At 41.4% G+C, this 18971-nt stretch overlaps 1 protein-coding gene across 1 annotated transcript; it reads right to left on the reverse strand.

Annotated features, from left to right (window-relative positions):
* Positions 1-471: 471 nt before the first annotated feature.
* On the reverse strand, positions 472-12191 carry hykk.2 (hydroxylysine kinase, tandem duplicate 2). The gene is made up of 5 exons (XM_041889689.2): positions 12061-12191; positions 10484-10792; positions 4425-4567; positions 2422-2602; positions 472-1888 (listed from the first exon to the last, which is right to left on the reverse strand). Exons 2-5 carry the CDS (start codon positions 10785-10787, stop codon positions 1446-1448), a joined length of 1071 nt encoding a protein of 356 aa, XP_041745623.1. The 5' UTR covers positions 10788-10792; positions 12061-12191; the 3' UTR covers positions 472-1445.
* Positions 12192-18971: the final 6780 nt, after the last annotated feature.

Raw genomic sequence — 18971 nt, forward strand, 5'->3', positions numbered from 1 at the left:
GAAACACCCATATCAGATTACATAGGATAAATACTTGGTGAAGACAAAGGAGGTCAGAATAGCATATTTAGAATTTGGGTTGGCTGTTCTCCAGATGCCTGCAGGTATCTGTAAATCAACGCTGAAATCCTTTGTTATGAATAAACCTTTATAAATCAAAGTACAGCGTCAGCGGATCTCCTTGTTCTCACAGCATCTCAGCATAGTATTCTCGACACAACAATATCTCAGTTGTTGAATCTTGTTATGTTCATACAAATATTTACACATGTTAAGTTTGCTGAAAATAAACGCAGTTGACAGTGAGAGGACGTTTCTTTTTGTTGCTGAGTTTTGTTCAGTATGTGTTCTCTTTTTCTTTTTTGCTCATCTTTATGAAGGGTGACAATCATTTCGGACATGACTGTATATCCCAGCTGCTTCATCGATTGATATATCCAGTTTCATAAAATAAAATAAATACTTTGAAAGTTTCTCTCAATTCATTTATTTGTTGCGGTTTATTATGCAATGAATGAGATTAATTTCTTACAAAATATGATTTTAAAAAAAACCAATCATGGTACATTCCTTCTCTTTGCACAGGCACTTCAGGTACATGTAGGTCATAGCTGTTGAATTGCTTACTTTGTAAATGAGTTACACTTTAATTGAAGTGAGCCCTAAAAATGGAATTATGAAATTGACACAGGACATACTGTGGAGTTTGGACACTGCAATAGCTGACTCAGAGTAACCTACTCATTTGAATAATCATATGGCCTTCAACCCGGCACAGACATTATCCACAGTATGACAGAATGCCATTTTGAAAAGAGCACAAATCACCAATAAAAAGCTCACAGTGGTCATGGTTCATCACGTTTTTTTAAACTCGTAAATCAAAGTTTTGGGAGTGTTAAGAGATGACATGTAAAACCAAAAAACCTGAGTTCCCACAGACCATCAGAGAAAATCTAGATTTTAGAGCACTGGAACCTGTACCCACAGACAATCAGACAAATCTGAGACTGACCAAGATTCAACATCTTGAATCTTTCAAAACGGTTTTAGAACTGGATTTGGTCAGATTTTCTCAGTCACACCGCCTGACTGATGGAATCCAGGTGTTTAAATTAGTCTGCATTTTAATCAGGTGGTCTGTCTGCTAAAGGTAGACTCAGCAATATGACTCTATCATGCAGAACAGGATGACGAGCCACTATTAGCTCGAGGCATGACCCACTTTTTGATGATGTCACATTGCTGAGTGTACCTTTAATACTAAAAGGTGCACCTGCAGAATCCACATGGATTCAAAAGCATTGGATTGGTGTAAGCATTGGCTGGAGGGGTTTTCCACCATTATTAAATCCCTGACAGGGAACGTCCACACCACTTCGTGAGACGGGTAAAGAATCGGAACGCAGCCTATAAAAAGAAGGTGCTCCCTGAAGACCATTGGGTCACTCTTTGCCAGGATACTGGGCGGCACTCTGAAACCACCTCCTCTCCACCTCCTCCTTGCCCAGTTCCCATAGCCGGAAAAGATGGCGGATGCCCGTCTTGGCGGTGATCATGAGGTAATCCTCGTTCTCCGGCTGCTGGGCCACAGCGTGGCGAGCCAGAACCAGGGACTGGCAGAAGCGACAGAGCACCAGCAGGTAGAGGGCGTCCCTCTCGGCCTCGTTGAGGGGAAGAACACTCTCCCAGCCAGCCAGCACGGCTCTTCCCACATCCAGAGGCGTGGGGTTCTCGATCATCATGTACATGATGGCGATGGCCAGCTCGTACACATAGTAGCCGCTGCTCATGTCCCCAAAGTCCAGGATGCCAGAGATTTTGTAGGTGGCTGAATCGTCTGGTTGCACCAAGATGTTGTGGTCATTAAAGTCCCCGTGGTTGATACCTACGTAAAGACGAATGCACGTTTACTGACATATCAGATATGCATGCACAATAGTACCAGACGTGTGCTCAAATAAAAAAGTATAATCGTTCAAATGTTTTGAGCGTTTGCTTGAGTCTACCTGGAGTACCAGATGGGTGTGGTTTGCACTTTTGGGCCTATTCCATTGGTCCATTGAGTAAGCGCAATCATGCCCAGTGAAAGTATTTGAAAGAAAACCAATACTATTTGACCCCAGTTCTGCTTTCACCGCTCAGTTATAAACTTTTACATTCTCCACCTAGTATCAGCATCTGACCTGTCAATCATTACAACAGACTGGTTACATGTTGCATTGTTAATAAAAAGGGTCATGTTCATTGTGGCATGCAACGGAAAACGTTTAAAAATATTTCACAACGGAAAGCAAAAATTAGCTTTTGTTGATTAACTAGTCCACGTAGTCCTTCCCTGTTCCAGTCCATTTTCTTCCAATTGAACCAGGTCTATTAAAGAGAACTCAGACAGAACAGATGGTGAAGGGAGACACTCACACTTGCGGAAGGAGCCGAGTTTGGGCTGTACACAAGTCTTGTATTGCTGGATGACTGACTTGATCACCTGCTGCACAGGATCCCCATCCATCAGAGGGACGTATGGCTCCAGAAGAGGGATGTTGGACAGACTCCAGATGAACTTCTCCCTCTGTAGTACCTGGAGTTGAGGATGCTCCATCTGTGAACACATACTAATGTCATCAGCCAGGAACTGAGTTAACTACTGGTGATCAGTGAATAGACACTTCAACAATAAAAACATACCGTTGTACAGCTATAAGCAAATGATGTATTACGTTTTTGCTGCTGAAATATCTGTTAGCCAAATCACTCATTATTTAAATTAAAAGTTATTGAAATCATATGATCACGCGTAGCAGACGGGTCATAGAGCATGCAAGGGAAAATCTGAGAAAATCATTATATTTTGTTAGCTCCACATTTAGAGGTGCGTTCAAAGCTCACATACATTCAAAGCGAACAAGACTGAAACGATCCAGCAAAAAAAAGTGTCTCCGGTTTTACACTTCTACTGTATGTTCAATGCATATTTCAACCCATTGTAACTATTTCTATCTACTGAACCTATTTTCATGCTCTCTATATGCGGGAAATTGCTTCGCTAATACAGAATAAGAATCAGCCTCCTAGAATAATTTGTATTGTGATGGTTTTTCAACATCTTACAACGCTGCTACTTTTGTTTGCCCGGAGCCAAACCTAACAAACATAAAGGTAACACTTTACTGGCTTCATTCTTTACTTGAAGAGGGAATATGATACTGAATGAATGATATTGCGACACTCATAAAGATGTTATGAATGGTTTCATATGAATACCTTTTGTATAGCCCCTTCAAGTAGTTCTGTAATGGAAAAGGGTATTTTATTTCCCCATGAATGATATTGAATAAATGTGTTATAAAAGGTTGTTATGAATGATACTACAATACTCCTAAGGGGGTTATGCAGTGCTTCATTTGTAAATCGGGAGGTGGGAGCAAAAAGTGATTGCTAAAGGGGGGGTGACCTGGCGGGCATTACATGCATATCATCGCATTTGCGTCGTGGCATAGAGCAGTAGAGTAGAGGTAGTTATAGAAGATGCACACATTGCGAACATTTTTAGTAGACTAGGGTCTGAAAAAATGTGGCCTTTTATAAAAACATTTCATGCATCATTTTACATTACATTTACGTACATGAGTGGAGACTAGCAGAATCTTTTTTTAACACTGCACAAATGATCGAAATGACAGGCTACTGACAAAGTGAGATTCTGGGATCAATAAAAACGACCTTGTCTTGAATCCATCAATAGCCTACGTCTGTGGAGACACATACTGTACAACATAAAGAGGAAATTATAGTCCTAAAAAAGCTTTCCAGTTTCACTCACTGACTCATTTATGCGCAGCTCACTCACCAGCGATGACCGATGCTCTCGTGCCAAAAAGCATATCTCTCTCGTTTTACTTTGTAAAACAACGCTGTTCGCACAATAGGCCTATTTGGAAATTGATACAATATATTTTGGTATCCTACAAACAGATTACTCTTCTCTTTTCAGCAGGAGCCATTTGCTTTCCAACCTGTTTTTTTCCCGCGATTGTATTTGAAATATTGCAAAAGGCTTGTTTTGTCTGCATTCTGTTCACTGACAGATTTGCCGAAAGTTCCCGACCGTAGGATATCAATTGTGATTGGGCTACACACAGGCCTCCAGGTGCGCTTCTCTCTCTCACCACAGCAACTGCCACACAACAGATCTATATAGGCTACAATGTTGCACAAACCATAAGCCCAGACATTGCAGTGAAAATCATTTTTGATGTCACGAGAGGTAACGGTTATTAATGTTTTTATTAGGGTGTTATGAATGTCTTACCCCCTTCAGGTTAAATGTTGCCAACCTAACTGTATGCACTTTAAATAGAAACATTTGCAAACATTAGCCTACTTGAACGCACCTCAGGCAGACTAATTTAATATAATCATACTTCCTGCAGGAGTGCGTCCATCTTGGCAGCCATCTTGCCGGCTTCATAGAGGATCTGTGGAGAGCTGGGCACTTTGGCGATGGTGGTCCCCGGTAAATAGGTCAGCAGTCTCACCAGGTACTTCTGCCTGCCAAAGCCGCAGTCTACCAGGAGAAAAAAGTAATTTCAAGAGATCTGCAGCCCTCTGGGGGAAATTGGAATATAAACTCATCCTGTTGCACCCCCTCCTTGTCAACAACGTTTAAATGAACTCTGCCAAGCACCTAGAGGCATTGTAGATAAAAGGCAGCTCTGACTCTGTTAACTAACGGTGACCTAGCCAGGGGTACTAATATTCAGACTGTTACTTAGCCAGAGGTACTAATATTCAGACTGTTACTGTCACGCCCTGACTCAGGGGACGCTTATATGTTGAGTCAGGGTGTGTATATTCCTTGTTGTGCTTTTTCTATGTTGTCGATCTAGTATGTGTGGATCTATGTTGGCCGGTGTGGTTCCCAATCAGAGGCAGCTGTCGCTCGTTGTCTCTGATTGGGGACCATACTTAGGCAGCCTATTGGCACTGTCTTGTTGTGGGATCTTGTTCCTGGTAAGGTTAGTTGTGTATTCTAACCTTAGGACTTCACGTTTCGTTTCCTTTGTCGTGTTGTTTATTACGTTAATAAACATGTACTCATATCACGCTGCGCCTTGGTCTGACCCGTCATTGAACGAACGTGACAGTTACCTAGCCAGAGGTACTAATATTCAGACTGTTACCTAGCCAGAGGTACTAATATTCAGACTGTTACCTAGCCAGAGGTACTAATATTCAGACTGTTACCTAGCCAGAGGTACTAATACTCAGACTGTTACCTAGCCAGAGGTACTAATATTCAGACTGTTACCTAGCCAGAGGTACTAATATTCAGACTGTTACCTAGCCAGAGGTACTAATATTCAGACTGTTACCTAGCCAGAGATACTAATATTCAGACTGTTACCTAGCCAGAGGTACTAATATTCAGACAGTTACCTAGCCAGAGGTACTAATATTCAGACTGTTACCTAGCCAGAGGTACTAATATTCAGACTGTTACCTAGCCAGAGGTACTAATATTCAGACTGTTACCTAGCCAGAGGTACTAATATTCAGACTGTTACCTAGACAGAGGTACTAATATTCAGACTGTTACCTAGCCAGAGGTACTAATATTCAGACTGTTACCTAGCCAGAGGTACTAATATTCAGACTGTTACCTAGCCAGAGGTACTAATATTCAGACTGTTACCTAGCCAGAGGTACTAATATTCAGACTGTTACCTAGCCAGAGGTACTAATATTCAGACTGTTACCTAGCCAGAGGTACTAATATTCAGACTGATACCTAGCCAGAGGTACTAATACTCAGCTAAACTAGCTTGACTCCTCGACATTAAAATGCAGTGCAACTGGTATGATTTCAGTTTGATCTCTTATTGAAGGTTTCCCCAGGTCTGATCCTCTAGTGTTGCAGAATTGTTATTCATACTTCCAGCAACTGAATGCACCTTTTACACCAGGGGTGTCAAACTCAATTCCTGGACGGCGAAGTCAAACTCAATTCCTGGACGGCCAAGTCAAACTCAATTCCTGGACGGCCAAGTCAAACTCAAACCCTGGACGGCCAAGTCAACCTCAAACCCTGGACGGCCAAGTCAAACTCAAACCCTGGACGGCCAAGTCAAACTCAAACCCTGGACGGCCAAGTCAAACTCAATTCCTGGACGGCCAAGTCAAACTCAAACCCTGGACGGCCAAGTCAAACTCAAACCCTGGACGGCCAAGTCAAACTCAAACCCTGGACGGCCAAGTCAAACTCAAACCCTGGACAGTCAAACTCAAACCCTGGACGGCCAAGTCAAACTCAAACCCTGGACGGCCAAGTGTCTGTCTGCAAGTTTTCGCTCCTCCCTTATACTTGATTGATCAATTAAGGTCACTGATTAGTTATGAATTGCCCTAACCTGGATGTCTGGGTCTTAATTGGACAGATTGAAAGGATATAACGCAGACACACAGCCCTCCAAGAATGGAGTTTGACAACCCTGTTTCAAACCAAGTGAGGGATCACTTTTGTTGATCACTAATAGTAGTGGCAGGAACCAATATCGAAAATTGTATAAAATTTTATAATCAATATGAGCAAGGCATATCCTGATATCAGTTTATACTTCCTGTTAACCTACATTATTATATAAAAATGCACAACTGTTTCTGTATGCACAAAACCCTCTCACAGACCGTCAACTTAGCATGAGTCATCACCGTTAGCATGAGTCATCACCGGTAGATGGGCCACCCAAATACTGTATTCAGACTGGTTGGGTAGGTTTCAGGCTCCCAGAACACTCACACCTGGCCCAATAGCAATCAGCAAGCAGTTGTCTGGACTTCCCAGAGCCGAGACAGTTGTAATGTTTATTTGCAAACAGATATACAGTGCCTTCAGAAAGTATTCATACCACTTGACTTATTCCACATTTTGTTGTGTTACAGCCTGAATTCAAAATTGATTAAATTGATTTGTTTTTCTTAACCATTTACACACAATACAGAATGACAAAGTGAAAACATGTTTTTAAAAATGTTAGCAAATGTATAGAAAATGAAATAGAGCAATATCTCATTTACATAAATATTCACACCCCTGAGTCAATACTTTGTAGAAGCACCTTTGGCAGCGATTACAGCTGTGAGTCTTTCTGGGTAAGTCTCTAAGAGCTTTCCACACCTGGATTGTGTAACATTTGCCCATTATTATTTTCAAAATTCTTCAAGCTCTGTCAAATTGGTTGTTGATCAATGCTAGACAACCATTTTCAGGTCTTTCCATAGATTTACGTCAAATCTGTAAAATCGGCCACTCAGGAACATTCACTGTCTTCTTGGTAAGCAACTCCAGTGTAGATTTGGCCTTGTGTTTTAGGTTATTGTCCTGCTGAAAGGTGAATTCATCTCCCAGTGTCTGTCGGAAAGCAGACTGAACCAGGTTTTCCTCTAGGATTTAGCCTGTGCTTAGCTCCATTCCATTAATTTTTTATCCTGAAAAACTCCCTATTCCTCAACGATTACAAGCATACCCATAACATGATGCAGCCACCACTATGCTTGAAAATATGGAGAGTGGTACTCACTCAGTAAGGTGTTGTATTGGATTTGCCCCAAACATAACACTTTGTATTCAGGACAGAAAGTTAATTGCTTTGCCACATTTTTTTGCAGTATTACTTTAGTGCCTGGTTGCAAACAGGACGCATGTTTTGGAATATTAGTATTCTATACAGGCTTCCTTCTTTCTCCTATGTCAATTAGGTTAGTATTGTGGAGTAACAACAATGTTGTTGATCCATCCTCAGTTTTGTCCTATCACAGCCATTAAACTCTGTAACTGTTTTAAAGTCACATTACTCCTGGTGAAATCCCTGAGCGGTTTCCTTCCTCTCCAGCAACTGAGTTAGGAAGGACGCTTGTATCTTTGTAGTGACTGGGTGTATTGATACACCATCCAAAGTGTAATTAATAATTTCATCATGCTCAAAGGGATATTCAATGTCTGCTTTTTGAATCTACCAATAGGTGCCCTTCTTTGCGAGGCATTGGAAAACATTGCTGGTCTTTGTGGTTGAAATTCACTGCTCGACTGAGGGACCTTACAGATAATTGTATGTGTGGGTTACAGAGATGAGGTAGTCATTTAAAAATCATGTTAAACACTATTATTGCACACAGAGTGAGTCCATGCAATATATGTGACTTGTTAAGCACATTTTTACTACTCAACTTATTTAGGCTTGCCATAACAAATGTGTTGAATTATCAATGACTCAAGACATTTCAGCCTTTCATTTTTAATTAATCAGTAAAAATGTCAAAAAACATAATTCCACTTTGATGGGGTATTGTGTGTAGGCTAGTGACAATAAATCTCAATGTAATCCTTTTTAAATTCAGGCTGTAACAACAAATTGTGGAAAAAGTCAAGGGGTGTGAATACATTCTGAAGGCAATATATATATATATATATATATATATATATATACTGCTCAAAAAAATAAAGGGAACACTAAAATAACACATCCTAGATCTGAATGAATGAAATAATCTTATTAAATACTTTTTTCTTTACATAGTTGAATGTGCTGACAACAAAATCACACAAAAATTATCAATGGAAATCAAATTTATCAACCCATGGAGGTCTGGATTTGGAGTCACACTCAAAATTAAAGTGGAAAACCACACTACAGGCTGATCCAACTTTGATGTAATGTCCTTAAAACAAGTCAAAATGAGGCTCAGTAGTGTGTGTGGCCTCCACGTGCCTGTATGACCTCCCTACAACGCCTGGGCATGCTCCTGATGAGGTGGCGGATGGTCTCCTGAGGGATCTCCTCCCAGACCTGGACTAAAGCATCCACCAACTCCTGGACAGTCTGTGGTGCAATGTGGCGTTGGTGGATGGAGCGAGACATGATGTCCCAGATGTGCTCAATTGGATTCAGGTCTGGGGAACGGGCGGGCCAGTCCATAGCATCAATGCCTTCCTCTTGCAGGAACTGCTGACACACTCCAGCCACATGAGGTCTAGCATTGTCTTGCATTAGGAGGAACCCAGGGCCAACCGCACCAGCATATGGTCTCACAAGGGGTCTGAGGATCTCATCTCGGTACCTAATGGCAGTCAGGCTACCTCTGGCGAGCACATGGAGGGCTGTGCGGCCCCCCAAATAAATGCCACCCCACACCATGACTGACCCACCGCCAAACTGGTCATGCTGGAGGATGTTGCAGGCAGCAGAACGTTCTCCACGGCATCTCCAAACTCTGTCACGTCTGTCACATGTGCTCAGTGTGAACCTGCTTTCATCTGTGAAGAGCACAGGGCGCCAGTGGCGAATTTGCCAATCTTGGTGTTCTCTGGCAAATGCCAAACGTCCTGCACGGTGTTGGGCTGTAAGCACAACCCCCACCTGACCGTTTGAGCAGACACATGCACATTTGTGGCCTGCTGGAGGTCATTTTGCAGGGCTCTGGCAGTGCTCCTCCTTGCACAAAGGCAGAGGTAGCGGTCCTGCTGCTGGGTTGTTGCCCTCCTACGGCCTCCTCCACGTCTCCTGATGTACTGGCCTGTCTCCTGGTAGCGCCTCCATGCTCTGGACACTACGCTGACAGACACAGCAAACCTTCTTGCCACAGCTCGCATTGATGAAGCATCCTGGATGAGCTGCACTACCTGAGCCACTTGTGTGGGTTGTAGACTCCGTCTCATGCTACCACTAGAGTGAAAGCACCGCCAGCATTCAAAAGTGACCAAAACATCAGCCAGGAAGCATAGGAACTGAAAAGTGGTCTGTGGTCACCACCTGCAGAACCACTCCTTTATTGGGGGTGTCTTGCTAATTGCCTATAATTTCCACCTGTTGTCTATTCCATTTGCACAACAGCATGTGAAATGTATTGTCAATCAGTGTTGCTTCCTAAGTGGACAGTTTGATTTCACAGAAGTGTGATTGACTTGGAGTTACATTGTGTTGTTTAAGTGTTCCCTTTATTTTTTTGAGCAGTATATATATATATATATATATATATATATACACACACACACACACTGTATATATATCCATATCGTATCAAAACAATTATACTGTTTTCGATATATGGGCAATTCCATATAAGAAAGGCCAAAATATATTTATGTTTTGGATCTTTTTTAAATGAAATCCATTGAAAGGTCCTTTGGGTTTCATTTCGATGGATTTAATTTCTGGAAGATCCAAAACATAATATCTTTGCGCAACTCTCGTATGGAATGCCCCTATAGGTGCCCATTTCTACTAAATATATTGACTAACTAAGTATCAGGGAGAAGAGAAAACCAGCAGACACTGGTTTCTGGTCTCCACTCGAGGACTAGACTCAGGACAGCTAGTCTCTTGTTAATAGGTCTTTCATGCAATTATACCATGATCATACTGTAGCATCTGTTGATTCCCAGAGCATATCCCATGACTCGGTGTTGTGCAGGCTTCATACATACCGATGTCCTCCAGGCTCATGACTTGTCCTGAGGTGGTAGGGAGGACGGTCTGGGCAGGAATCCCCCTCTGGTGCAGGAAGGTCATGGCGTGAGTCTGCAGCTCCAGCAGAGTGGGGTTCTGACTGTCCGCAGAGTTCATGACCTTCAGGACGTACTCGCTGCCCTCACTGACCACCAAGTGGAAGTTCTGGTCATCGTAGCTGGGCAGCGGGTGAATCTGGGACGGCGTCAAGCCAAAGAGCCTCTTCACGAGCTCTGACACCTGTAGATGGCTGAGGTTTGGTTTAGAGTCCGCTACTGACATTGATGCTACGGAGAAGGAACGCAAAGAAAAAAGGTCACAACAGGGGTGTAATCATTAGTCTAAATTAGTTTCAAACTTGAGTTTCTATTGGACCAATTCAGGTAGGTTTCGTTCAGTTTGATTCAGTTTGAGAAACTTTTTGCAACAGAATTGGCATAATGAATATGCCCAAGAAAAAGCATAGACTGAAAAATGTATACACATTCATATTCAACAACATATAAAGCACCTAGAATGCAACTGTTATTGAAATAATCAATGTTGTTTACAAGTCACAAAGTAAGTTCTAATCTAAAACAACTAGCTAACTGTTTTATGTCATTTCTGGTCACACAAGCTTTATTAAATGTAAAAGAACAATCCTAGCGATCAAGATAGTTGACATGCCAAGGCACATTGAGACATTTGAAAAGTTCAAGTACAGCCACATTAGCTTCGATGCAACCTGAACCTAGAGACTTTCGACATTGTCTCGTGTCTACACTTGACATTAACATGTGACTTCTGCTATCAGAATACGAAGATCGCATAGAAAAGACGGGTCTAATTGTGTTCAGATCTGGCAGGGCTGCATTGTGTGCGGATTTCTCCTCAGTCTGGACGCTATCAGTCTACGGAAAGCGCATCCAGTGGGCGACGTCAACACCACTCCTCCCACAAGTCTCCAGAAAACGTGTTTTGGGACCGAGGCACCTTTTCATTCTACCGTTGGAGGAAATACCTTCCTAGCGTGTTTGCTGGCCTCATAAATGCTAGACTAGCGAATATTTAGGAAGTTTTTATTTTTTTGGTCTAGACTTACGCTAACCCGTTTGCTATCCCTTTAGCGTTGCTTGCTAGTTACAGCCATCCGTTGTTGTTGTATTATCATATTTTGCCTATTCCACTGTTTGTAGAATACATGCTGGCATTTGAATATACCGCAAGAATAAGGAATCCGGACACATTTAAATGTAGTTGTAGATGCATGACTGTCAAGTCTAGACACCGCCAAGGTTGCATCGAAGCTAGGCCACATATGCTTCCATGCAGCAGGAAAATGACAAAAACAAACGTAGCTATAATGTAAAAGGGTAGTGGGACAACTAATAGGCTTAGCTAGCCTTACTGCGGTGTCTGCTAATAATAATTAGCTAGGTAACGTTAGTTAGCTAAAACAGGTGATCAAAGTTAGGGTCGCCTCTGGCTAAAATACATTCACATGGCTGCAAACTGGATAGCTTTACTTTCACACAACGCATTTGACTTCACATTGCCAAAGTTAATCACTTACCTGCGAGCGTTACAAAGTAGTAAGTGTAGTTACAAATAATTAGAGCAGTAGCATTTAATTGTATAATCTGCACAAATGTTTGTACAGATTTGATAACGCACTTTGTACACTAGTGACAGAACTTTGAGTATGACGTGATGGCGTCACATCAGACGCAAAGAAAGTTGTTCAAGACCAACAGTATTTTGCAACGTTGTTTTTTTTAGGACACATTTATTTACTATTCAGTAAACAAACCAGAATATAAGACAATTTGAAATGATTTAGAAGAAATACGTTATTTTGAGAAATGTTTATTCAAGTGCTTTGAACTCGTTCAGAAACTCCGTTTGGCTGATGGCCAGCAAGCTGCTTCAACCATAAACTAAAAGTACAGCTATCATGCTTGTAAACAAATTATAGTGTTCAAAAACCATATGAATAGATTGCTTTTTATAAATAATGTTTTGTTGTTACATTTAAATGCCGAAAATACTGTTATCGAGGTTATTTCCTTAGTAGTGCAGAGATGATAGACGAGTTTCCCCCTAGTAATGACCAGTTGGAGGGGCGTTCAGCTGGATTTATTTCAGTCGTAAGTGGTAAATACCACCTTCTCACTTGGATAATACATGTCATAGAATACAAGTCTATGATACAGGCAGAGGTGTGCAGTATTTCTGTTGCATGTATTTGAAATATGTATTTAAATACTTCTGAGTATTTAGTCATTTGAATTATATTGGACTGAACTACACTCCAATGTATTTTGTAACAAGATACTTTTGAGAGCTGTAATTTGTATTTTCTAAATACAAAATACTTTTCTATACCGTTTTTTTCAATAGCGGTTCACAATTTTGTGTGTCCCCTTTCAATCTGCATTGGTATCAGAAGTCTGATGGCACTATGGTGTGATAAGAGCGTCTGCCAGTAGCAGTGCGTGGGTAAAATCATCGTGGAAGCCAAGCCAGGGAAAAAAAAGCCATATTCCAACCTATGTGTTGGGATAATTGTGTTGTTTGCTCTATAACCTGTTAGTTCGTATGCCTTGACACCGTGATATTTAGGCCTAAGGCTGAGACAATAAGATGACACAGTGGCAGAATAAATTCAACCACACATTTGTTTCATCACAAAACCATAGAGCAACATATGTCCGGTGAAGTCTACAAAACATATTGCATGTAACAAACAGTTACATGCATGGTCAAGCAAGTTAATGTTTCCAACATTTGCAGACTAAAACAACTACTGATTCAGAGTTACCGCAAGTCGCAAAGAAAACAAGCGCTGCCTCCATTATTCCAGCACCATTTCAACATAATCAAATCACATATGCTTAGTCTAATACAGTGACAACTAAAATATACCAAAAACGATTTAGTCCAATCAAAGTAAGCTAAATATGATGTGTCTGTGAATGGTACTGATTTGTGTGTGTGTGTGTGTGCTCGTGCGTGTGTACACGTGCAAGTAGAAAAACAACGCCATCCTCCTCTTTCGTGTTGCCTAAACAGTCTATCACTCTGTCACACATTACACACTTTTATTTTTTGTTGTCCTAGGCTACCTGGCTAAAATGCTTGCTCGCTAGCCTAACTTCCTTTCATGGGCAACAATGCGCCAGGCCAGCTAGTTAACATTAGCCAGCCAACGACATCTAGCTACATGTTGAACTTCCATCTTCTCCCGCCAGGAGCACAATGTATGAATGTATGGTTGGATCAGAATCGCCCGTATAATCATTGGCCAGTACGGAGAATTAAGTAAAACCACAAGTCCAAATCCCTATCTCAATCATGGCCAATTTAGGAAAAGGACGATTTTAAAAGGACGATTTATATATATATATATATATATATATATATATATATATATATATATATATATATATATATATATATAAATAAGAGGGAACAGTAACTTTATGATCAAACTTTATCAATGTAGAAGCAACAGTCATTTTTCATACTTTGGTCATCATACTTTGATCTGGTTTCATCCAAATATCATCAAATTTCATGAAAAACATGATTTTGACTGTTCATGACCTTTCACTGATAAGAGTATGCTGCCTTCATAGATGGGAAGGTGGTAATTACCAGTTGTGAAGTCGATTTGGATGCATTTACGTGCTTTTGAACTCATTGAGAAACGCAGATTGGCTAATGGCAAACAAGCTGTGTCAACCATGAACTAAAAGTACAGCTATCATGCTTGCAAACAAATGATAGTGTTAGTAGATAGTAGAATGCTAGATAGTAGATTGCTTTTTATAAATAATGTTTTGTTGTTGCATTTTACTGCAGAAAATGCTGTTATCGAGGTCAAACTGCTGGCCCCATTGTTAAGAATTCTTCAGCATTTATGCAAAGAGATATGGGATATTATGCAACGGGTGGGTCTAATCCTGAATGATGATTGGTTAAAACCGAATTCCAGCCGGTGTCTATTCCACAAATTACCACCGGCTAAAGCTATGACGTTAAAATGCCTATTTACTCTGTTCCATCTGACTGTGCAATCCACTGTCTCATCAGCCCAGCCAGGCAATTTATAAACTTGATCTCCACTATAAAAAGCATCTAGACATTATCTCACAGAAATGGCGCCGGAGGGGATTGCTGCTTTTTTACTGGAGTCTCAAGGTATTGCCCGCCTGAGGTAGAGTACCTTATGATAAGCTGTAGACCACACTGTAGACCACACTAGCTGTATAAGGTCATAAGCAAACAAGTAAATGTTCATCCTGACGTGGTGCTCTTTAATGCAGGCAATCTTAAATCCGTTTTACCTCATTTCTACCAGCATGTCACATGTGCAACCAGAGGAAAACAAACTCTAGACCACCTTTACTCCACACAAAGAGACGCATAGAAAGCTCCCCCTCGCCCTCCATTTGGCAAATCTGACCATAATTATATCATCCTGATTCCTTCTTACAAAAAAAACTAAAGCAGGAAGTACCAGTGACTCTCTCAATACGGAAGTGGTGAGATGACACGGATGCTACGCTACAGGACTGTTTTGCTAGCACAGACTGGAATATGTTCAGGGATTCATCCAATGGCATTGAGGAGTATACCACCTCAGTCATCGGCTTCATCAATAAATGCATCGACGACATCGTCCCCACAGTGACCGTACGTACATATCCCAACCAGAAGCCATGGATTACAGGCAACATCCGCATCAAGCTAAAGGCTAGAGCTGCCACTTTCAAGGAGCTAATCCGGACGCTTATAAGAAATCCTGTTATGCCCTCAGACGAACCATCAAACAGGCAAAGCGTCAATACAGAATTAAGATTGAATCCCACTACACAGGCTCTGATGCTCGTCAGATGTGGTCCTCTGTAGCTCAGCTGGTAGAGCACAGCGCTTGTAACGCATGACTGTAAGTCGCTTTGGATAAAAGCGTCTGCTAAATGGCATATTATTATTATGTGGCAGGGCTTGAAAACTATTACGGACTATAAATGGCCACCCAGACTTTTTACATCTGCTACTTGCTGTTTATTATCTATGCATAGTCACTTTACCCCTACCTACATGTACAAATTACCTCAACTAACCTGTACCCCTCACATTGACTCGGTACCGGTACCCCCTGTATGTAGCCTCATTATTACCTGGACTAACCTGTACCTCCGCACATTGACTCGGTACCGATACCCCCTGTATATAGCCTCATTATTACCTGGACTAATCTGTACCCCCGCACATTGACTCGGTACCGATACCCCCTGTATATAGCCTCATTATTACCTGGACTAACCTGCACCCCTCACATTGACTCGGTACCGGTACCCCCTGTATATAGCCTCATTATTGTTATTTTATTGTGTTACTTTTCATTATTCTTTTTTACTTTAGTTTATTTGGTAAACATTTTCTTAACTCTTTCTTGAACTGCATTGTTGGTTAAGGGCTTGCAAGTAAGCATTTCACGGCGCATGTGTTGTATTCGGCGCATGTGACAAATAAAGTTTGATTTGATTTGATTTGTATAAACCTTACTGACCGTCTCTCCGACATTTGCAAGATTGTTTCAATATTTAAATTCGATCTCCAGTCATAGTAATGAACGAGTCGGGATGAGACAGACATTCAGGCAGCTTTTCTCAGCCAGTCGAAATCATGAATCAGCATCATTTTTATGGATATATACAAAGAACTATCAATAGAAAACAGGTCAGACGAAACAAAGTGCAGCTTGTTTGCAGTTGTAGTGTCTGAGGGTCTATGATTTTGCTGACATTTGCAAATGGTGTAATGGATGAACTCTGCTCTGCTTTGCTGAAACATCTGGAAAGCATTACTACATAGGTTTCTTGGAATAGAGGAGAGTCTGCTATGTAGAGGCCGGGGATTGGTCTATTAAAATCACGCCATATTATGTTACATAGGATATAAATACCATGTCTTGAACAAAGGACTGAGAGAAACAACATATTATCAGATTGGACGGTTATTCTCCAGATATTCTGCAGATATCTGTAAATCGACGCTGAAATCCTTTGTTATGAATAAACCTTTCTAATCAAAGTACAGTGTCAGCGGATCTTCTTATCATCACAGCATAATTAGCAACGTATTTTCCAGACACCACACAGTCTTTCCAGCTTCAGTTTGAAGTGATTGTGTTAGCTGTATTGTTGGCTAGGTCCTTTGAACAACAACGTCCTGACGAGAGAGCACATTTTCTATGCCAGGTGAAATCGCGTATCGTATCACTAGCTCATTGTTATGGATGTATCCAAATAAATGTAACTAGAAAACAGCTTAAACAAATGCCAATGCAGCTACTTTGTTGTTATTCTGGTTGCACTGTTTGACGTGACTGTAAGTTAGCTGTAGTTAGTAGCTAGAAAGCAAGGGATAAGAACGTTGCCAACCATTATGGCAATAGAACATTCACAACGAACGTCTGGGTCGCGTCCATAGATACAGAAAAAAAAGACTTAACGACTGGGTCCCGTCTCTGGCGACCGAACCGATAGAACGAACGACCAGCCGGCTTTGGTAGCAACCCTAGACTTGTGTCGGGACTATATATTGTGGTAGGATGAAATGGTTTAAAAAAGTCATAAAAATACAGTTTTTTATGAATATATGTAAATCATTATTTGAATAGGTTGGTAACCCGTTGTATAAAAGTGATAATGCCCTCGAAGCCGGTGTTTGGAGGATATACAGTGGGGAAAAAAGTATTTAGTCAGCCACCAATTGTGCAAGTTCTCCCACTTAAAAAGATGAGAGAGGCCTGTAATCTTCATCATAGGTACACGTCAACTATGACAGACAAATTGAGAAAAAAAAATCCAGAAAATCACATTGTAGAATTTTTTATGAATTTATTTGCAAATTATGGTGGAAAATAAGTATTTGGTCACCTACAAACAAGCAAGATTTCTGGCTCTCACAGACCTGTGACGACTTCTTTAAGAGGCTCCTCTGTCCTCCACTCGTTACCTGTATTAATGGCACCTGTTTGAACTTGTTATCAGTATAAAAGACACCTGTCCACAACCTCAAACAGTCACACTCCAAACTCCACTATGGCCAAGACCAAAGAGCTGTCAAAGGACACCAGAAACAAAATTGTAGACCTGCACCAGGCTGGGAAGACTGAATCTGCAATAGGTAAGCAGCTTGGTTTGAAGAAATCAACTGTGGGAGCAATTATTAGGAAATGGAAGACATACAAGACCACTGATAATCTCCCTCGATCTGGGGCTCCACGCAAGATCTCACCCCGTGGGGTCAAAATGATCAGAAGAACGGTGAGCAAAAATCCCAGAACCACACGGGGGGACCTAGTGAATGACCTGCAGAGAGCTGGGACCAAAGTAACAAAGCCTACCATCAGTAACACACTACGCCGCCAGGGACTCAAATCCTGCAGTGACAGACGTGTCCCCCTGCTTAAGCCAGTACATGTCCAGGCCCGTCTGAAGTTTGCTAGAGTGCATTTGGATGATCCAGAAGAGGATTGGGAGAATGTCATATGGTCAGATGAAACCAAAATATAACTTTTTGGTAAAAACTCAACTCGTCGTGTTTGGAGGACAAAGAATGCTGAGTTGCATCCAAAGAACACCATACCTACTGTGAAGCATGGGGGTGGAAACATCATGCTTTGGGGCTGTTTTTCTGCAAAGGGACCAGGACGACTGATCCGTGTAAAGGAAAGAATGAATGGGGCCATGTATCGTGAGATTTTGAATGAAAACCTCCTTCCATCAGCAAGGGCATTGAAGATGAAATTTGGCTGGGTCTTTCAGCATGACAATGATCCCAAACACACCGACCGGGCAACGAAGGAGTGGCTTCGTAAGAAGCATTTCAAGGTCCTGGAGTGGCCTAGCCAGTCTCCAGATCTCAACCCCATAGAAAATCTTTGGAGGGAGTTGAAAGTCCGTGTTGCCCAGCGACAGCCCCAAAACATCACTGCTCTAGAGGAGATCTGCATGGAGGAATGGGCCAAAATACCAGCAACAGTGTGTGAAAATCTTGTGAAGACTTACAGAAAACGTTTGACCTGTGTCATTGCCACCAAAGGGTATATAACAAAGTATTGAGAAACTTTTGTTATTGACCAAATACTTATTTTCCACCATAATTTGCAAATAAATTCATTAAAAATCCTACAATGTGATTTTCTGGAAAATGTTTTCTCATTTTGTCTGTCATAGTTGATGTGTACCTATGATGAAAATTACAGGCCTCTCTCATCTTTTTAAGTGGGAGAACATGCACAATTGGTGGCTGACTAAATCCTTTTTTTCCCCACTGTATTGGCACAGTTTGCCGGCCCAAGATGAAGCCAATATTGTTAGGCCTACTGCTGCTAGGTAGCTCTCTCTCTCTGCTCTCCCCCTCCCCTCTGTCTGTTCTTAATTGCAGGAGTGAAGTCTGGTGTGCGGG

Source organism: Coregonus clupeaformis, chromosome 11 (assembly GCF_020615455.1).
Source record: "Coregonus clupeaformis isolate EN_2021a chromosome 11, ASM2061545v1, whole genome shotgun sequence".
Classification (NCBI taxonomy): Eukaryota; Metazoa; Chordata; class Actinopteri; order Salmoniformes; family Salmonidae; genus Coregonus; species Coregonus clupeaformis.

Coding starts and splice junctions, on each gene's coding strand:
- hykk.2 (XM_041889689.2), bottom strand. CDS start 10,787: ATGTCAGTAGCGGACTCTAAACCAAACCTCAGCCATCTACAGGTGTCA. Junction 4,568..10,483: donor CATGAGCCTGGAGGACATCG/GTATGTATGAAG, acceptor TTCTCCTGGTAG/ACTGCGGCTTTGGCAGGCAG. Junction 2,603..4,424: donor TGGACGCACTCCTGCAGGAA/GTATGATTATAT, acceptor ATGTGTTCACAG/ATGGAGCATCCTCAACTCCA.